The 23176-nt window shown below is 34.0% G+C and overlaps 1 protein-coding gene and 1 long non-coding RNA gene across 2 annotated transcripts; one reads left to right on the forward strand and one right to left on the reverse strand.

The window, feature by feature from the left end:
• Positions 1-1916: 1916 nt before the first annotated feature.
• On the reverse strand, positions 1917-13746 carry LOC134238527 (mitoferrin-1-like). Its single transcript, XM_062720649.1, has 4 exons — positions 13471-13746; positions 10550-10769; positions 7674-7730; positions 1917-4833 (listed from the first exon to the last, which is right to left on the reverse strand). The coding sequence occupies exons 1-4, from the start codon at positions 13591-13593 to the stop codon at positions 4277-4279; spliced, it is 957 nt and encodes a 318-aa protein (XP_062576633.1). The 5' UTR covers positions 13594-13746; the 3' UTR covers positions 1917-4276.
• A 408-nt stretch (positions 13747-14154) lies between these two features.
• Positions 14155-23176, forward strand: LOC134238531 (uncharacterized). Its single transcript, XR_009986040.1, has 3 exons — positions 14155-14295; positions 17834-17939; positions 23068-23176. It is a non-coding gene; the product is annotated as an uncharacterized LOC134238531 (long non-coding RNA).

Raw genomic sequence — 23176 nt, forward strand, 5'->3', positions numbered from 1 at the left:
TTTCAAAGCATTTTGTCAAAAAACAAAAAAGATATTGAGATTTTTCTTTCAGCCAATCAGAGCGAAGCGCACGTTCATGCACGTGCAAGTATGCTTATGTTGACTATACCTTCTTCTAGGAGTCCATTATGTTTGTCTACGTTCTAAATCCCATGCTGTTTGGTTGAAAAACACGGGAGTTATAGCCATTTAAATTTTGAGCCAATCCGATTGCAGCGCACGTGCATGCGCGTGATTTGATGAAAATTCTTATATACCATATTGTAGAACATCCTAAAGCATGCCTATGTTTTAAATTTCAAAGCATTTTGTCAAACAACAGAGAAGATATTGAGATTTTTGTTTCAGCCAATCAGAGCGAAGCGCACGTGCATGCGCGTGAGTTCGTGCAAATTTGACAGTATCACATTATGTACACTACTAATCTATCCTTATATAATGAGATTCAAATCATTTCATCAAAAAATGTAAAAGATATAGCTATATTAAGTATATCAGTCAATTCACTCATTTCACGCGCACGCACGTGCATGCGTATGCGCGCAAAATGACCTTTGTTCCGCACACCTACACTACACACCTATTAACCCTAAAAAGTTTTTAGCTCAGTTGGGTGAACAGTTTCTGAGAACACTCGCGGACAAAAAAGTACCGGAGAACAAATAAGAAAAAAAATAATAATAACTAGTGCTAATTGTAACGGGAACCGTTACAGATGTTCCCCAAACGCTCCCCCAACTTCATTTTAGTGCCTCATTCCCTCTGAGCTTCATCAAATAAACTAAACTATATGCATCTTAAACTTAATTAAACAACGTTTTTCCTAAAGTATACCAAGTATATAGCAAATTTTTGCATTGCACGTGCGCACACTTGCATGCATATGCGGAATGACCATATCATTGTATCTACTCTATTAATTTATTTTAATGTACTTAATATCAAGGCATTTAATCAAAAAGTATTCGAAAATACGCTAAATCATTTGTAATTATACGCATTGCACGTGCACACAAGTGCATTTATGTGCATGATGACCATACCTTCTTGTAGGGGTCCATTAAGACTATCTATTTCTAAATCCCATCCTCTTTGGCTGAAAACCATGGGAGTTATAGCCATTTAAAGTTTTAGCCAATCAGATTGCAGCGCACGTAGATGCGCGTGATTTCATGAAAATTATTTTATATCATATCGTAGGATATCTTAATGCATGACTATGTTTTAAATTTCAAAGTATTTCGTCAAAAAACGAATAAGATATTGAGATTTTTGTTTTAGCCAATCAGAGCGAAGCGCACGTGCATGCGCGTGCGTTCATGATAATTTGACCATGTTCTCTTGTCTATAGTACTAATATATTCTTATATTCTGAGTTTCAACACATTTCATCAAAAAATAGAAAAGTTACGGCTATATCAATTATATTGGTCATTTTACATGTTGCACGTGCGCGCTCTTGCAAGCACGTGCGCGCAAAATGACCTTGATTCCGCAAATCTACATAACATGTCTACTTACCCTAAAAAGGTTTTACCTACACCAGACAAACAGTTTACAAGATCATTCGCGGACAAATAAGTACCCAGGAAGAAGAAAAATAATAATAAGAAACAGAGTAAAAACAATATGTTCCCAAACTCCGTTTGGGGAACATAATAAGAAACAGAGTAAAAACAATATGTTCCCAAACTCCGTTTGGGGAACATAATAATAAGAAACAGAGTAAAAACAATATGTTCCCCAACTTCGTTTGGGGAACATAATAATAAGAAACAGAGTAAAAACAATATGTTCCCAAACTCCGTTTGGGGAACATAATTATCAGGGCATATTCTGAATCTGATGCACAACTGTAATAAAATCAACAAGAACTTCATCTTCTGGATTTTCATCAGTTATTTACATTTTGCATGTTAATGGAAGTAAATTTAATTTAAAATTACCATTTTAATTTTTTCTGAAAATATTAAAATACATATGTTGTAATTCCTTTCTATTAACATAATAAACATTTTTAAAGTTCATGCATACACAATGCATTTAGCATAATCCAATTTGAGATGCATCTAAATGTCAAGAATTAGGATGATTTGAGTCCATACAAACAGCTGATTCAGATTTTGCATAATCCTGATAATGATGTGGTTATTATTTAAACTGGTTTTAAGTTCATTAAGTACAAGTTCAAAAGATAACCTGTTACATGTAATATTGATATAAAATCTGACTTCACCCAACCCACCTTTCCATTTCTACAATTTTTTTTCTATAGGCATTCCTACTAATTCTAAAATTCTACTGAAAAAGCAGTAATAATTTAAAGGGGAAAAAAATCTTCCTAAAATCTGTAAAAGCTTCCATTTTTCCAATTTTTAAAAAAAAAATTATCACACAGTTGTATACATGTACATGTATGAGGCTTAAAGACATGCTTCTATAATGACAGGTGCATCAAGGTATAAATACTAATGACTTTTTTATATTATGCATGTAGATGTTCTCCATTCTCACATGACACTTTTTCCAAGTATAAAAAAGATTTAATTTAATAAATGCATAATTTATCCTTGCCTTCTTCAACATGATGGAGATATATATAATATATATGTAAGGTATGTACAAAAACATTAACAAAATTTGTTCAGGTGTAGAACGTTCTCAATTCTCACACAGAAACACTCCAAACACAACAAAAATATCACTGGGTAGCTGTCCATAGCAACTGACACAGCAATAGATAAACAATATGGCCACATTATAGAAAACTGCCTCCTCTGTGTCCATGTATATGACATTAATCAAGGAACTAAAATGCACCATTAAGATTTCTGAAATAAATTTAAACATGCAAATCCAATTAGAATGAATAGAATTACAAACAAAATTACAAACATCTTATCATAATTACTTTTGATTTTTGCTATATTCATAATGTACATTTAAATGTTGCACTTCCAAAAGTTACACATATGTACATGTACTTCAAAATTTCATTGATATGAATCCATTAATTTTTAACTCTCTAGTTCCTATACTGACTCCTTTGATTAAAAAAGTCTAATACATGGTGAGTTTACTAAACATTTGTGATGCTGCGTATGCATATAAACAACCAGAACGGTTTGCACATCTTCACATTTTAACAAAGATTCCAGGGTGTTAAGATACATTCTATGATTAACATTTCTCTATAGGTCATGTACATCTATTTGTCAGTATTGGGTACATAATGTATAAATTAGTTATACCTTACTGATAAATAACAAAGTAATGTCAAATACATGGAAACATGGAAGCAACTTATTTTCTATATGTGGCCATCATATGTAAATGCTTTATAAAAAAAAACAAAAAAAAACTGAGATCTCGTTATGTAGCTGTCCATCGCGCTGACATACCATGATCCAGAGGAAATTCACAAAATGTGCATTGCAGAGGTTCTTCCAATGACAACACAATAATATATTCACATTTTCTTTGATTCCCAACTGAAACTTTGCACTTGAAAATAACACATTTTCCTTCAAAATCTTCCTTCCAATATTCCTTTTTCTGAATTTTAGAAATCCTTTGCCTGAAGATCCTTTTTCTATATTCTCTTCTATTTGATTTTTTTTCCCTTTCATGCAGATAAAAGCTTTTTTTCAGCTGAGCTTAATTTTTTCCCAGAATCTCCTTATTTTGATTTGGATTACTACATTTTTCTTCTTTTTCTCTTCCATGATTAGAAAAAATTAATTTCTATCTCTTCTGAAGTGCACAAATTTAAAAAAAATTCTTTATTTCAAACTACCAGTACACTTGAAATGTTGCACAGGATTTTCTTGAAAGCAAGACACAAATACTTTTGTTTGATAGCACCGATCCAGAGACAGTTGATAGATACTGGTAATCTAAATATTTTGGTAAATTCCTGGGTTGACTTATCAAAAGGGGACTTTATCGCAAGCATCTCCATTCACCTTAATTTCTACTAAAATCTGTTGTATCAAAGTTACTGAATTCAGAATAAAAGTTTAGAATACTTAAAAAACTTTTTTTTAAAATTCTTTAAAAAGGCTAATCAAGTGAAATCTATTCAATTCAATCATAATTATCTGCATGCAACGATTCATAAATTTCTTTTTAGCTCTAGGTATGTGAAGCAATTTAAGCTCTTTTTTGTAAGCATCATGGTACATGTGTAAATAAATATTACTTGGGCATTTGACAGATTTTTTAAATTTTTGACTTTTTTTAAAAAACCTAAACAAGAAAATTTTTTTATTTCCATTTAGTCAGGATGAGAAGACGCTGAGGCTGCTCGGATAGAGAGGGTTTTTGGCAGAGTGTCTTCTACAGCTTGCTTTTTGGTGATGATGTACTTAAACCCTTCATACACAGACCAGGAGATGGCAGTGGCGGGCATCTGAAATATCACTCGAGCCGTCAGGCCTCTGTAAAACCCAGTCAGGCCCTGAAATTCATAAACCGTCCTAAAAGCAGATATCATGCCATTGACGTAAGATGCATGAGTCCTAGTGCAACTCTCTTGTGTATTGAGGAGCGTTTTGCATACATCAAGTGGCATAGTCACTGAGGCTGCCACCGCACCTGCTGCGGCGCCTGAAACCATATGAGTCACTGGACTATAATTTCTGTCGTGGTTTAGTATATCTTGCATGAATTCATAAGTCATAAAGTGCACGCTTTGGAAAGGGATATTCATTGTCAGTTGTGTGGTATAGCTTCTGTAAAATGCAAAGATGCCTTCCTGCTTAAGAATGGCTTTTGCACATGACCTGCAGCTTGTATAAGGGCTGTTGAATACCTGCATTCTTTGCTTTACCACTGAAAAACAAGATGTAATTGTAAAACACTGCTGCCTCCCCTATTGTAGCTCATGGCCAAGTTTAAGTTTTTTAAATACTAGTATTGGTCAATCTCCAAGGTAAAAAATATTGGTGCCCAAAGAATGGTCTTGTCACAAAAATACACAATGTCATGTGAATTATGAAAGCCCTAGCTCTAATCATGCTTATTGTTTAAAAATCGTGGCCAAAATCATAGTTTTTTAAAAGAAAGCAAAACTCAAAGGTCAACTTCATGAGGTCAACAAGATGTGTTTGTGAAACACTCTGCGCCCGGCGGCAACAAAGTTCAAAAAATCTATTTTTAGCATATTGATCACAGTCAAGGTAACAAGGTCATTGATCATGGTGTCATTCGAAAGAACTTAATCAGTGGAGTATGCATACCAAATATGAAGTCCCTATCTCCTATGGTTCAAAAGTTATGGCAAAAAGTGTAAAGAGCTATTTTTAGCATATAGGTCACAGTCAAGGTCACAAGATCATTGACCTTGCCGTCGTTTGAAAGGACTTTATCGGTGGAGTATGCATACCAAATATGAAGTCCCTATCTCCTATGGTTCAAAAGTTATGACAAACAGTGGAAAAAGCTATTTTTAGCATATAGGTCACAGTCAAGGTCAAAAGGTCATTGACCATGGTGTCATTTGAAAGAACTTAATCGGTGGAGTATGCATACCAAATATGAAGTCCCTATCTCCTATGGTTCAAAAGTTATGGCAAAAAGTGTAAAAAGCTATTTTTAGCATATAGTTTACAGTCAAGGTCACAAGATCATTGACCTTGATGTCATTTGAAAGGACTCTATTAGTGGAGTAAGCATACCAAATATGAAGTCCCTATCTCCTATGGTTAAAAAGTTATGACAAACAGTGGAAAAAGCTATTTTTAGCATATAGGTCACAGTCAAGGTCACAAGGTCATTGACCTTGATGTCATTTGAAAGGACTTTATTAGTGGAGTATGCATACCAAATATGAAGTCTCTATCTTTTATTGTTCAAAAGTTATGGCCAAGGTTAAAGTTGACAACAGACAGACAGACAAACAGACAAACAGACAAACAGATAAACAGACAAACAGACAAACAGACAGGACAAAAACAATATACGCCCGGGATCTATCGATCCGGGCGCATAAAAATGTTGGTACTGATAGAAAGGTTTACAATAAAAAACATGTGAAATATCCCTAAAACAAACTGTTCAAAGTTATAAGCAAAGTTATTCAAGGTTTTTCAAAAGTTTGATCAATCTATAAGGTAATGTGGTCAAAAAATTGGTATCGAAAGAAATATCTTGTACCAAGGAATACACTTGAAAATTGAGATGCAAGGTCAAACTTTGCCATATAATTGAATTACTTTCACCACGACCACACTTCAGCTTATTTTGTAAGATTAAACATGTAAAAATATGTTTTACAGATTCTTATGAATTAAGAAATCAGGGTTCGACACTAACGGTGGACCGGCGGCCCGGGTCCACCAAAAAATTGGAAGGTCCACCAAATGTTCTGGACCAGGTGGACCGTCGGTCCACTTAAAATTTAAACACCGTATTAAAAAAAACAATGAAATTCCAGGTTTTTTCTTACATCCGTAACTCAAATTATTAATTCCTCCATACCTGTATTTTACAAAAAATATACATGTAAATAATGTTTTAGGTAATCAGGGGGACTAGCAACTCGATATATTTTACATGGTAAATTGATAACTCCAATATTAACAATAATATTGCGACGCAAGAACATACAACATGGACCTTGAATAAGAAGCATGAAAAATCCGTGCCAAATTAGCCAGTCTCTCCTCTGTTTACGTAATGCATAGAAAGGTGTGAAAATCGCTTCACGCCTGAACGCACACAGTTGGAGATAATTAGAATTGATTGACAGCTGCACTTATGCTTTTTTTTTTTAAATAGATGTTCAAATAGGCGTAATTTACATTTTATGAACTCATCTGCAGTTTCATTTTTTCTAGATATATATTATATCACTACTTATTTGAATAAATAATAAAATTAGATTTAGAAAAATAATTGATAAATATACATACATGTTTCTATCAGTTTTGCATCGTAGTATGAAAAAAAGATCTAGCCATAAATACATGAAAAATTCACTTGTTTAATATTTGAACAAATTAATTAATAATTGGAATTTTAAATTTAATCTACCTTTGGAAGCAAAATAAATGCAGGTTTTAGGTTTTCACCATTGTAACTTAATGATAATAATTAAAAAAAAAAAATTTTGGTTTGTAGTTTAATATGTTTTGTTTTTTTATGTTCAACAATATTTCTGAAAAAAAAAATCTGACTAGTCCCTAATATTGATTTGATTCTGTTGACTGGTTAGATTTATGCTTTGTTAGTCTGACTGGAATCGGTATGTATTAAAGTTAGCTTTAATTAATGCCTCATGTAATGATTCATTCATTAATTCAAACATTTATAAAGGTCCACCAGATATTGAGAAGGTCCACCAATAATTTTTGACAAGTGGACCTGCGGTCCACCAAGGTAAAAAAGTTAGTGTCGAACCCTGGAAATACTAGTAATCTACAATAAACAAGAGGTAGAATGTACCATCACCTATTTAAAATGAAACTCTCTGATAAAAAGGTAAAATTTTAGGAGGAAAATGAACTTCTTGAGTGATTACATTACATGTGAGTTATTACAGGTCTTTAATAAAACTACAACTAATATAAGCATTTAAAATTTGAAACGCTGTACTGTAAAAGTACTCCTTTTGATATAGCAGAAATCTAGTTTGTAAATTTTAAGTCAAGGGAAATAAATCTTAGACTTACCATCAACAGGAACCATAACAGAATCATGAAGCAGTGTTGCCACTGATCCAGCTACACCTAAAAATATATAACACAGAATAACATTACAGTGATGACAGATTAAATAGGGTAGTGCAACTCTCCTTTATAAATAAACATCTATGAGACCAAGTCTCACTAAGATTATCAAATCTTATTAAGCATTTAGTTATTCAGCTGGAAAATACAGGACTCATTAGTGTCAGATATTTTGTAGCACACAAACTAGAGTTTGGCATTGTACCTGGCATATAAAAAGAAATAATAAGTATTTCTTCAGGTAGAAAACAAGATCTCCAAAATTTTTAAACCTATATGTTTATCTTGAAAATAAAGATCCATAATGAATGCATATGCAGTAAAAAGTATGCATAAATGATCATGATGATAGATCTGAATGCAATTTCAATTCATGTTCTTGGATGTAATACTTACAATAATCAAGTATGGTATGTATAAGTGTATTTAATGTAGGGTTTTCAATTCCTAAACAATGAACCTTTTGACATACATGTCTCTGTCTCCATTTTAAAACATAATTACCATTTCATTGATCTTGCATCAAGGCACATTTTTGTGACTGATTTAGAGTGACCATGAGCCCTAGTGACAATGCACCAGTAATAATATGTTCATTGATGAATCAGATTCAAGTACTAGTAATTTACATGAATGGTTGCCATTGCAATAAAAACAAGAGGCCCATGGGCCACATCGCTCACCTGAGTAACTTGGGTGATGAAGTTCTTTACCAGATTTCCCCTCTTGCTATACCTATCATGCCCCCCCTACCCCCTCCCCTTTCATGATTTTAATACTTTAGAATCTACACTACCCAAGGATGCTTTCACATAAGTTTCAGCTTTCCTGGACCAGTGGTTTTTGAGAAAAAGATTCTTAAAAGATTTTTCCTAAATATATCTATGTAAAACTTGGATTCCCTATTGTGGCCCCGCCCTGCCCCCGGGGGTCATGATTTTAACAATTTAATATCTACACTACCCAAGGATGCTTCCACATAAGTTTCAGCTTTCCTGGCCCAGTGGTTCTTGAGAAGAAGATTTTAAAAGATTTGTTCTATATATTTCTATGTAAAACTTATATTCCCTATTGTGGCCCCGCCCTACCGCCGGGGGTCATGATTTTAACAATTTAATATCTACACTACCCCAGGATGCTTCCACATAAGTTTTAGCTTTCCTGGCCCAGTGGTTTTTGAGAAAAAGATTCTTAAAAGATTTTTCCTAATACTCTACCTCAGGATGCTTTCACATAAGTTTCAGCTTTCCTGGCCCAGTGGTTTTTGAGAAGAAGATTTTTAAAGATTCGTTCTATATATTTCTATGTAAAACTTATATTCCCTATTGTGGCCCCGCCCGTACCCCCGGGGGTCATGATTTTAACAATTTAATATCTACTCTACCTAAGGATGCTTCCACATAAGTTTCAGCTTTCCTGGCCCAGTGGTTCTTGAGAAGAAGATTTTAAAAGATTTGTTCTATATATTTCTATGTAAAACTTATATTCCCTATTGTGGCCCCGCCCTACCGCCGGGGGTCATGATTTTAACAATTTAATATCTACACTACCCCAGGATGCTTCCACATAAGTTTTAGCTTTCCTGGCCCAGTGGTTTTTGAGAAAAAGATTCTTAAAAGATTTTTCCTAATACTCTACCTCAGGATGCTTTCACATAAGTTTCAGCTTTCCTGGCCCAGTGGTTTTTGAGAAGAAGATTTTATTGATTTGTTCTATACATTTCTATGTAAAACTTGAATTCCCTATTGTGGCCACGCCCAACCCAAGGGTCATGGTTTTAACAATTTAATATCTACTCTACCCAAGGATGCTTCCACATAAGTTTCAGCTTTCCTGGCCCAGTGGTTCTTGAGAAGAAGATTTTTAATGACCCCACCCTATTTTTGTCTTTTCTTGATTATCTCCCCTTGTAAGGGGACTTGGCCATTCATTTTAACAATTTAAACTCCCCTTCACCTAAGGATGCTTTGTAGGGCTGTGTATTGAGCCAAAAATTTCGATACGATACGATACAATATTTTTTAAAGCGATATACGATATATTGGATTCTAAAACAAATCCATCAGAAAAGGTTTATAAATTATTTTAATGCATAAATTTCATAACAATTAGGTATTTTATTACCCATTTTAAAGTTCTTGTCTCATTGTCATTACAAATAATACTTCAAATTAAAACTTTTAATGACAGCAAAATCAATATGTTCAAATAAAATTCTCTTTGTATTTTGTAATACATGTAATTAAAATAACTGTGTTATTTCCTTACAAATTATATAATTATTGAACAGTTTTATTTCAGAAAAGTGAAATATAATCTTTAGTGATTGAAATTCCCATCTTTTTAACAGAATTAGAAGAAAAACGGTTTTCGATACAATATTTTTCTTGAATATCGATACGTATCGATATATCAATATATTGATACAGCCCTAAGGCTTTGTACCAAGTTTGGTTAAAATTGGCCCATTGGTTCTTGAGAAGAAGTCGAAAATGTGAAAAGTTTACAGACGGACGAACGGACGACGGATAAAATGTGATCAGAAAAGCTCACTTGAGCCTTCAGCTCAGGTGAGCTAATAAAAGGATTCTAGATCCGTCTACCTGAACTCTGAAAATGGCCATTTTGACCCATCACAAAACTTCACAACAATCCTGTCTAAAATTCAGAACTTTGGTCATGTTGGTCAGTTTCTAGTTTTACTGCCATTGATATTATGCATGTTTGAATTGCATTCTAAAAATCTTCGCAATTAACTACTAAATGTACATGTATATTATTACCATGATTTCATTTCAATTACTATCTTTAACACCTACCATGAGCAATATGGTTTCCCTTCTGACCCCCACTAAGAGTTTTTTTAAGATATTCATAACAAGCAAAGTAGAATGCATGTGCTGGTCCTGCTCCCAGCACAACTATTGGAGCTCCCTTCATTGTTCTCAGTAACCCCTCATGGCGAATAATGGTGTTAAACGCATCCACCACACTGCGGTAGTCAGCCTTTGGGTCCGGCACCAATGATTGCATACGTGTCTGGAATAAAGGAAGCACGTTTAGAACAAGAGTAGACGTAGGTAAAATTTAACATAAGAAGTCTGTGACTTTAAAAATACAGCTTGAGGTAAATCTTTTGTCAGAAAAAAAAAATCTTTTGTCAGTTACACTGATATTGATATCTAATACTTCATATCTTATGATATCATGGGACACCAATATGTTTATGCAATTTCAAACTAATCAACATATAAAAATAAAGTCGTGGTTATATTTTTAAACACCAGTAGCCAGGTATCTCAACTGGTAGAGCACCTGACTAGAGATTCAGGGGGGGGGGGGCAGATTTGAACTCATACTGGCCCATCACATTTTCTCGTCTCCTGCTCATTTGTAGCTTTACGTTGAAATTTTTCAACCAATAAATTTAACACACCCATCAGGTTGGGCACACACCCCCAAATGGTCATTTAACCACCATTTGGTGGTCAATCGCCCATATCGGCGTCTTTTTTACCTACCAAATGGTGGTCTTTTTTATTCAAATCCAATTTTTATTAATAAAGCGAAAGCGCATTTAATAATTAGGCATTGGGGAATTTTAATTAACATATTCCTCGCGCATTTAATGCAATTTAGTCAATTTTCCATGTGGAATTTCTTTGGAACTTCGTAAAATCAAAACCCACAGTTGTTCGTGACGGCCGAACTATTTGCTCAAACAATACGAAAAATTATTTTGTTGTGTAAAGTTCGGTAAAAAATATATTCAAACAAGAGGTGTTAGTCTAGATAAGTAACTTTTCAAATGATCTTTTAATATGCGTCATATAAATCTCTATAAAATCCCGTTAAACACGAGCTCCTCGTATCTTATTCGTATGGTGGGCACTTATTGCTATAATATTCATTTTTTTCTACATTTGAATGTAACATTTATTCTTTTTTTTCTTTTAGGATGAAGTTACGATTTCTGTGCGACCCTTTGTGGTTTAGTATGCATATCTATGATGTATCTACTATATTTATTAAATATTTTTGAATAAAAGTTTTACAAAGTGACATTTACAATTATTCTTGTTTTTATTCCAAGATTATAGTTTTCGAGCGATTGTTTTATCATGAATTCACTGCATATCATATTTTTGTAAAAAATAAAGCCATTGCATACGAAATGAAAGAAATAAAAGCGAATTCTTACCCTTCCTCTTATTTTACTTTTTGAAAATTGACACTAATAGGCCTCCGTAGTTAAATCAGTCTTTTGACCCAAGTTCGGAAAAGGTCGTCAATTTTAATTGGTTAAGATAATTGATTGGTTGCCCGGATGGCAGAAATATGAAGCGATAAACACGATTGATAGGTGCAAGTACGCGCGAGATGGAGGGAATTTTTACATAGGTGACGATTATGTCAAATATTTGAACGACACTGCGCAAAATAGTCCGCGTTGAAATTCTGATTTTTTTCGTTCAAAGTTTAGAAAAATATCTATATTTTATTCCCCATGAGTTGAAATTATGCGCCATTTCACATCATTCCAGAGAACTGAACAAAACGATTTTTCTCTCCCATTTGGTAGGTAATCAAAGACGCCGATATGGGCGATTGACCACCAAACGGGGGTTAAATGACCATTTGGGGGGGTGTGCCCAACCTGCCCATAGGAAGAGCCGTTACGCCACAGGAGTCTGAAGTTTTTATCGTAAAAAAAAAAAAAATCCGGAAAAAAAATTTCCTACCCTTAACTAAAAAAACCCCAGGATGGCAACGTGTTTTGGGGGGGACCCACCTAAACAAATAGATCTGGGCTTGGTCAGAAAAATCTCGCGACTAATTCAGTTTCCGGAGCGTTTTTGTTATTTATTTAATGTGAAAAATTCAATCTGCTTGACGACTACGGGCCGTTCCTAGCCTCTTTTCCACTTTGACAGCTCATCCTGGACTCCATGCCACTAAACCGGAAGAGAATCTCGCAGTGTATATTTGACGTTTATAAAAACTTGTTCAAATGAAATAAAATAAATAATTGTTCAACGTAATTTTATTCAGTTATTTTAAATATATTTAAGAGAACTTTAAAAAGTTATTTATTCTTTTTCTTACTTGTACGACGATGTGTACCAAGGACAGATAATTCAGTTTTTACAAGCGCCAAATTTAAATCACTGAAAAGCCATGTCGACAAAGAGCCAAACAGTTAGACTTAGCGCCCTTATAAAGCATTATTTTGTTTGAAAAATATATCTTTTTATTGATCACGTATGGTAACATAAAATTGGACATGAAGTTTTACATGCATTTTTTTGGTTCTTTTCTTCAATTACGTCATATATTCACCTCGGAGTTCACTTCCGGTTTAGTGGCATGGAGTCCAGGATGACCTGTCAAACTGGAAAAAAGGCCATGAACAGCCCGTAGTCGTCAAGTAGATTTGATTTCTTAACTTGAATAAATAGCATAAAAACTCCGGATACTGAATTAGTTTCGAGATTTTTCCGACCAAGCCCAGATTTATTTGTTTAGGTAGGTCCCCCCAAAACACGTTGCCATCCTGGGGTTTTTTTAGTTAGGGGTAGGAAAATTTTTTTCCGGATTTTTTTTTTTTTACGATAAAAACTTCAGACTCCTGTGGTTACGCAATATTACCGTATTATGCAACATTACATAGAAAACAAATGCTGTGAGAAAGACGAGCCATTTGCTTGCTTCTAGACCCGTATCTCACTGTAACACACACCTTGACACAGTCCACAGGGTACATAACACTATGTTCTAAGACACCAGCTGCCGATCCGGCTAACATATGCGTTGTGGTAGTGGAGGTACTTGGTAGACTCTCATACGGATCGTCGTAGTCCATTGCACATGTGAACCTTTATTACATATGCCACAAGTAAACCGTATGAGAATAAAACTTTTCACACTTAAGAACACCACAATGTCACTATTTTTTTCTTCGTTTGGCTTCTTGTTCTCAATTTTGGTCACCCCTTTTCCTCTGCCATGCTTGCAAAAACACTGTAATTTTGAAACCGAATACGTGATCTCCGGAAAAATATAAATTTAGAGGTCAAATGTTAGGCCTATGTTAAAATCTAATTTTTATAGGGATAAAAAAAATTGAAGAATCAAATTAAATACATTATATTTTTTTAAAAATTGCAGTGTCTCTCTCAAGTAAAATATGAATATAGTCTGGAGGCTAAAAACTTTTTTATTTTAATAAGTGAAATAAATTAAATGATCAATCTGAATGATATTTCGAACTAAGAATTATTTCTTACATTAAAAAACTTTTTATAAATTTTTCTTAATTTGATTAAAAAGTCTTGTAAACGTTTACAGCCTTGAAAGCAACCATATTCTGTTTCATGCAATATTTAAAATTGCATCGGGCTCGGATGACAGTAATAGAGGGCGCAGTTTATAGCGGAAGCTAGATTATCGGCGGAATTATCGTTATTAAATAAATGAAAAAGAAAATGCCATAATTTTGATGATTTGAAGGAATTGTTGATATGCAGATATAGATAGAATTATCTTGGAAATGACAAAACGAAAGGTAAATCGCACTCCAACTCTTAAATCTAGGTAGCTTTTTGAAAAGAGTTGTTGGAAGAAAAAAAATTCACTTAGCTTGCACAATTTTTAAAATTTGATTTTCCATTAAAAATAAATGTATTTCCTAATATTGTATATGCTAGTTTTTCTTTTGTCATAGTGTGAAATAACATTTCAGGATAGCAAACAGGTATCAGGTCAATTTAACATTACAATTAATTAGTTTCTCATTCTTTAGATTTGCTTTCTGAGATTCCTCATACTCTGAAGTCTAACGCCTGCTTTCATATTGTGACTTGTGCTGGGGAAAGTCAGAGCACAGAGCTAATGAAAAGTTGAAATTCAGCGATACCAGCTGGTGTCGCTATAATCTCACGGAGATGTCGAAGGGACTAAAAATTTAGGTCTGGTGTCCGGCTCGACATTTCCAGGTCTGATACAATCACTAGATTTAGCTACGTAGCTTGATTTACCTACGTAGCTTTATTTACCCACCTGAGGTAGCTTTATTTACCTACCAAATCAATTTATTTCTATAAAAAGCATTTTTCTCAGGATGTGCAGAAAATATTTTGATGCAGTGATCATTTTCAACTTTGAAATCATCTTAAAACAATTCATGAAAAAATCCCGCTTGGAAAAATGTCTTTTTCAGCGCAATTACAATCAAAGTTCTTAAAGTTTTGGGGCTATGTATGACAGTTAGAACAGTTACTCCTTGAATGAAATGACAAAGAAGTCCAGTTCTGGTTAACACGATAATAGGTCGGTAATTATTCAGCACAATGTGAAGTAATCATACTCAGCCATGCCTCACCGCATGTATGAGAGAGGACAGTTAACCAAGCAATGGAATTACATGTTTTGCTCTAAATTTTTCAAATGCAGCAATGTATAAACTATATCTGCTTTGGATTGTTTTTTTTAAGCCTCCCTAGCATAAATATCAATAGTCATTTATTTGTGATTTTTTGTCTCTTTTTAATAAAAAGAAAACTTTTGAAAAGTTACATTGAAATAGCTAAATAAAGCTACCTGAGGTAGGTAAATAAAGCTACATAGGTAATTCTACCTACGTAGCTAAATCTAGTGATTGTACTGGACCTGATCTCAGATCAATGTAACTCAATGTGATTAGGGCTTTTTTGCCCGGACTTCAACTGCTTGTTTCAATCAATACTGGCTTAAATGAATTAGCAGCCCACTTCAACTTTTTCCATTGGACATCCTTTTAAGTCTCTATCACTAACTTTCGTTTCTTACCTTTAAAAGGTTTAAATCCAACAAAACATAAAGTTGTCGATTTTTCATAGAAATATCACATTCGTTTAAACCTCCGATGCAGAAGAGTTCCACAATAGTCTGCTTCAAATACTTTGTTCTACTACTATTTCCTATAGAAATGATCCGTTGTTCATATTTTGACTTTGCATGATGTCATCACACATACACACAAAATTCCAATCGCTTTCAACTTGTTTCATCAAACTCAAAGTCATTTCAGTATTTGCAATTAAGTAAAAAAATAGAGAACATTCAGTGTTTAAGTACAAATGCAATTGAATCCTGAAATATAACAAAATTAACTTTGGGAATTGTACAAATGAGTGACTTGTGTATCATGTGTATGGCATTCTTATTATTGTCTCGCCTGCGACGAATGTCGCGAAGCGAGACATAGCGACCATAGATTCCGTCGTCGTCGTCGTCGTCGTCGGCGTCCAACTTTTGGTTAACCCAAATGTCAAAGTTTTATAAACTGCAATAACTTTCTCAAATTTTATTCAGTCTTCTTGAAATTTGGACACAATATTCAGTATGGATAAAAATTTATATCCCAAGTATGATTTTGAAAAAAAAAATTCAAATTTTTCCGTATTTTTTCCTTAAGTTGGACTTAGTTTTTTCATGATAATTTATGGTGAAGACCTATATTCCAGCAACTATAAGTTATAGGGATATGATAATTAGTCAGTGGATACATCATGGGTAACCACAAACGTCAGTACCAGAATTAGGTCATCTTGACCTACATTTTTCTGCATGAGTGACTTTGGTTAAATTTTTGGTGGAGGTCCATATCTCAGCATCTATAACTTATAATGGCATGATGATTTGTCATTGTACAGGTTATAAGTAACCAACAACATCAGTACCAGAATTAGGTCATTTTGACCTACATTTTTCTGCATGAATGACTTTGGTTAAATTGATAATGGAGGTTCATATTTCAGCAACTATAACTTATAGTGGCATGATAGTTAGTCAGTGGATACATCATGGGTAACCACAAACATCAGTACCAGAATTAGGTCATTTTGACCTACATTTTTCTGCATGAATGACTTTGGTTAAATTGATAATGGAGGTTCATATTTCAGCAACTATAACTTATAGTGGCATGATAGTTAGTCAGTGGATACATCATGGGTAACCACAAACATCAGTACCAGAATTAGGTCATTTTGACCTACATTTTTCTGCATGAATGACTTTGGTTAAATTGATAATGGAGGTTCATATTTCAGCAACTATAACTTATAGTGGCATGATAGTTAGTCAGTGGATACATCATGGGTAACCACAAACGCCTGTACCAGAATTAGGTCATCTTGACCTACATTTTTCCGCATGAGTGACTTTGCATAAATTTATGGTGGAGGTCCATATCTCAGCAACTATAACTTATAGTGGCATGATAATTTGTCAGTCTACACATCATAGGTAACCAACAATATCAGTACCATAATTAGGTAATCTTCACCTACATTTTCTGCATGAATGACTTGATACATATACAGTGGATTTGATTTCAAAATGCAAGTTCAAATTATTGCGACTCATAACACGTTGTGTAAACCATTGTGGTTTGCTATGAACTACTAACACAAACATATGATACAGTGTTTTTAAAGTGTACATAGTATTTCCAGCAGTTATTCGGAGAAACTTAAAGTGGACAAAAAACAATCTATCTCTTGTGAATAATATGAAATATGGAAATTTTAAACTGTACAGAAGATATTTAACCTACATGATGCATTTGGATCCTACCTACTCTTGTGAATAATATGAAATATGGAAATTTTAAACTGTACAGAAGATATTTAACCTACATGATGCATTTGGATCCTACCTACTTTTCTGTTTACCAGTTGGCATATGCAGTGCATTACACATTGACTAAGAGGAAAATGTTGTGTTCATCAGTATGCAAAAGTTATATATTAAATCCATATAAAATATACCTATAATCAGTCCAGATAGAAACGTTTTACAGTTCTTATTAAGTCCATGACAATATCTCTTTAAAAACCAGCAAAATGACTCGATCCACTTTTTGAGTTATTCCTTCTGAAATGTCAATAAATGCTTCAGTTTATCAGACAATCATTTCTTACTAACCACAGCGACAGCAGGCGAGACACAGGGTTGCGGGCAACCCTTACGTACTTTTTCAATGAAATGGTAAAATTTTTTCATTGAATAACCATGTAATGAAAAAGTTTAAGAAAACTGAAAATAAAGTATCATTTCAGAGAGCAACAAAAGACACCTCCCTATCGGAGGAGAGCGAGGGCTCGATGGGGGATAGTGAGGCAGAGAGTGTCACAGAGGTCAGAGTCACAAGGAGATCAGCGGCAGGTAAAGATTTCCTAAAAATAAATCTTAATGACTTCTGGAATAAATGTTCATCATCCCCTTTTAAGCAACCATAATCTGTTCATTTGTTTTTTGTTTTTTTTTTTAAAGTAAAACTAACTTGAACTTTTTTTGCTTTTTTTTTTTTGTTCAAATTCTTTGATGTGTATATAAAAAAAAATATGGAAAAGATTGGGTGTAGGATTTGTTATACCCCCGCAAACGAAGTTTAGGGGGGTATATTGGAATCACCATGTCCGTCTGTCCGTCTGTCTGTAGACAAGATTTTGTCCGGACCGTTTCTCAGAAACTATTGGATGGATTTGTCTGAAAATTAATACACTTGTTATTCACCATATGAAGGTGTGCACCTGGGATTTTCATCATGATTCAGAGTTCTTGAAATCTTTTTTTCGCTGTCAGTCATTTGGACCGACTGCCATGTGAAGTTTGTCATTCCAGACAGATTTCTATCAGTCCAAAATAGTGATGGAACGATTGTCGCCGACAATCGATTGTCGGTCGTTAGAAGCTCTTCGATGCTACTAATCGATTATAAAATAAATGTCGCCGACATCGCTAACAAAAAATAAAATTGTCATACTTTAATTTTATTACCAAATCCAAGTGCAAAGAGCATAAAAGTAGTGATGAACGTTGAAAACATAGAAGGATTCCGTGTTTTTTGGATACTTTTACCGCCATGATTAAATATGGGGTTAGACTAATACCAGGAAACGCTAATATTGCAAGGTTTTACTATACAAAGGAAAACATAATTAATCTAGTCAATCTTTAAACGTAATTATTATCATAAATACAAGTCTAACTTCTGGATAATTACTTTTAAGACTTGCAATTTTATTATTTTAACTAATCAAAACTAATTTTAAGAAAAATATACATGTATTAAATGAAAGGTGGGACTAATATCAGTAAAATACCCATTGCATGGACTTTATAAAAAAAAAAATAAAATAAATTCCCATTCTGTTTCAATAGTCTTATATAGTCCCATATTGTTTAAAGTAAACAAAATATTATTTTCCACTTTTTATAAAAGAAAGTTCAATTAACATTTTTGAATATTTTATGTACCAGGGTAAGTAAATGTTTTTTTTTTTTGTAAAAGTCTGACAGAAATCTGAATAAGTTTCAACTTTTCTATATTAATTTTATTAAAGTTCAAAATTTCGATTATAATCGATTATTAATCGATTATGCCCAGCCGATTATTACCGATAATCGATTCTGATTTTTTTCCGATTCCCCATCACTAGTCCAAAATAAATTCAATAATTTTAACGTGAAAAAAATTGTAATGAAATTTTATTATCAATAAACACGGCGTCTATATAAACACTGCACACTTCTTACCCTAGCGCCGTCAACAAACTTGTTTTAACAGTTTACCAATAGTTTGGCGCAAGTTAGAATAATCTGTGTCTCGGAACAAGTCCTCATAACAGTTATACTCGCAATGTAGCAAATAATTACAGAATTGCTCCGAAACGAATTTGAAGAATACAAAAGGATATGCACTGGAAATAACTTAAAAATTAATTACAACAAACCTTTTTTAGGTCGCGTATGTCTTTAAACCTAAATTATGATCCAAATAAAGACGCAAATTCAACTAATTTTCTTCCCGTTTTTTCTCGCTTCAAATTTACACGCCATGTTTGCATTCGAAACTCTCTGGAATCTTCGTAGTAAATGTATTGAGTTCGAGTTATTGCCTGTGTTTATTTTGCGACATAGTGAGTATACGGAACAAATCCTATTATTAAACCGGGTCCATAGGACATTTATCATTTTAACAATAGAACATTGTCTCTAAATTTGCACTTGTATTAGTGGAGAAGCCATTACAACATGCAGAAAAAGAGTTTGAAAGATTCGATCGATCGATTATAGGGAATTTGTACAAAATTTAGTCGGATTTTCGCAAGTTCCTCTGTCAACACCGTCCGGTCATTTGGACTGACACAGAACGGAAAGTAATCGGTCCTTGGTTGTTTTTATCGGTTTTGCCGACAGGACCAAAAGATTTCAAGAACTCTGATGATTGGATGATTTTTCTGCATTTTACAGGCATTTTTAGCTCACCTGAGCCGAAGGCTCAAGTGAGCTTTTCTGATCACATTTTGTCCGTCGTCCGTCTGTCTGTCCGTCCGTCTGTCCGTCTGTCTGTCCGTCTGTAAACTTTTCACATTTTCGACTTCTTCTCAAGAACCACTGGGCCAATTTTGACCAAACTTGGTACAAAGCATCCTTGGGTGAAGGGGAATTTAAATTGTTAAAATGAAGGGACATATCCCCTCGCAAGGGGAGATATTCAAGAAAAGACAAAAATAGGGTTGGGTCATTAAAAAATCTTCTTCTCAAGAACCACTGGGCCAGTAAAGCTGAAACTTATGTGGAAGCATCCTGGGGTAGTGTAGATTCTAAATTGTTCAAATCATGACCCCCGGGGGAAGGGCGGGGCCACAATGGGAAATCAAAGTTTTACATAGAAATATATAGGAAAAATCTTTGAAAATCTTCTTCTCAAGAACCGCTGAGCCAGAAAAGCTGAAACTTATGTGGAAGCATCCTGGTATAGTGTAGATTCTAAATTGTTTACATCATGACCCCCAGGGGAAGGGCGGGGCAACAATGGGAATCAAAGTTTTACATAGAAATATATAGGAAAAATCTTTGAAAATCTTCTTCTCAAGAACCACTGGGCCAGAAAAGCTGAAACTTATGGGGAAGCATCCTGGTATAGTGTAGATTCTAAATTGTTCACATCATGACCCCCGGGGGAAGGGCGGGGCCACAATGGGGAATCAAAGTTTTACATAGATATATATAGGAAAAATCTTTGAAAATCTTCTTCTCAAGAACCACTGGGCCAGAAAAGCTGAAACTTATGTGGAAGCATCCTGGTATAATGTAGATTCTAAATTGTTCAAATAATGACCCCCGGGGGAAGGGCGGGGCCACAATGGGGAATCAAAGTTTTATATTGAATATATAGGAAAAATCTTTGAAAATCTTCTTCTCAAGAACCACTGGGCCTTAAAAAGTGAAGCTTATGTGGAAGCATAGTGTAAATTCTAAATAGTAGGAATCATGACCCCCGGGGGAAGGGCAGGGCCATTATAGGGAATCAAAGTTTTACATAGAAATATATAGGAAAAATCTTTGAAAATCTTCTTCTCAGGAACCACTGGGCCAAAAAAGCTGAAACATATGTGCCCATGGAAGGATCATGGGGAAGTGTAGATTTCAAATTGTCTAAATTATGATCAGGGGGGTAGGGTGGGGATGCATTATGTATAACAAGGGGGAAATCTGGTAAAGAACAGAATGGTCAAAGCTTCTCAGGTGAGCGATGTGGCCCATGGGCCTCTTGTTTCTTTTTTCTTTTGTGATTTTGTTTGGCTCATAACTAGAAAACTATTAGACTTACAATCATCAAACTTGGACAATTTATGCATCTTGGGTAGACGGTGTGTCCAGTCTTCACGAAAACTTTTCAAGCGAACTGGCCAGTCGGACCAGTGAACTTTCAAAATTTACTAGCCCACCAAAATTTTTACTGGCCCCTTTCTTAAAACATAAAATAAATACATTTTCATAACTGTAAATTTATAAATGTTTACGTACTTCAACTTTTGTAATGCCGCCATTTTTCACCCTTTGACGGGTTTCGGTAAGTTGTTCGTTGGAACTTTGCACATTTTACGTACTAGTGTTCCGGTTGTTACGTAATACATCCATGTTATAATAGGGTTATACGATTCAACAACACGTTTTTTCTTTTTATTTTACATATTAATGAAATTACGCAAGTAAGTCAGTTGAAATAAATTTTGACTGTATATGATTTTTATAATCAAAAAGCCCATCGGACTTCTTGAATTTTGATTTTCACTGACCCGACATCAAAATTCACTGGCCTCGGTCTTCGGACCAGTGAGTTTTCGTGAAGACTGTGTGTCACGACCTATTTCAAGGTCACTGTGACCTTTAATTTAAGTGATTTTTAAAAAAAAAAAAACAGTCTTTAAAATTTTAAATTTCATAATCCTAAAAAATGTTAAAATATAGTTGTATCCTTATTAAAAAAATGCTAAATGAAGTAAAAATTTATTTTTTCATCATATACTTTACAGCAGATTCTGTAACAAATGTTAATGATTTGAGAGGAATTCAGTTTGTCCCATGGGCATAATTATCAAGCACTGGTCAAGGAGAATTTTTGATAGCAGAAATGTGCATGTCAAATTAGAGAGAATTAATGAGTTCATTGTCGGGAGTTAACTGGCAAGAGCATCTCTAGATCTGATCTGATGCAGTGTTATCTTAATTTATCTCTTGGGAGTTGGGCAAAAAGAAATGGCCTTATAGTTGCTTGTGTTAATTAAGAGTTCTTGATGGCTGTAGTTCAGATAAAGATCTTTCAATTGGTGTAATGTAATTAAAACAAATTGATGTTTTAGTGTATGATTGAAACTGAATTAGTATTGTATAATATAATTAAAATTAATTATACATGTGTTCATTGAAAAAAAAATTACATTTCAATTTTTATATATTTGCAACAAATTGCAGTCATGTCTCACTTAGAATTTTATAGTCTAAAGAATAATTAATTTTTGATTTTTTTTTATTAGACTGTAGCATTTCCATTATTTCATAAAATATGCAATAAACAATTTAAAGCTGCAGATGGATATTTGTTAAGCTCTAACACAGCCAGTTTAATTAGAATTATATATGATGTATTATTTGTTTTAATTAATCCCTACACTGTAAGTCTTTTAGAGATGTATGTACAATATTTTAAACATAATAAGAAATGGAAATTAGATCATTGAAATCTGTGTCAATCTGTTAATCAAGGTCACTTGATTTTCTTGCACCCTAACCAATTTATGATTATTGAACAATATTTGATGGGCGTATCATGCTGTGGCGGGGCACTTTATTAGACAATAGTGAACACCTCTCACTAGATCCATAAAATATTTCTGAATTGGCACCTACTCTGAAGAACCCAGCGGGGGTATTTGTCCCTATTGGACAGTTCTAGTTATAGTTTTTTTATAAGGATTAATGAATTATTTTCTATTGACATCAGGCCTGACCTCTCCACCCACATTACCACCACCAAAGAAAAAAAGAAAGACCAATGCTTCAGAATCCTTGTCGGAGTCTGAGAGTGAACTCCCACCCAGCAAATCAAGTCG

This window comes from Saccostrea cucullata, unplaced genomic scaffold, assembly GCF_032062105.1.
Source record: "Saccostrea cucullata isolate Sc308-1 unplaced genomic scaffold, CSIRO_AGI_Scuc_v1 ctg3151, whole genome shotgun sequence".
NCBI lineage: Eukaryota > Metazoa > Mollusca > Bivalvia > Ostreida > Ostreidae > Saccostrea > Saccostrea cuccullata.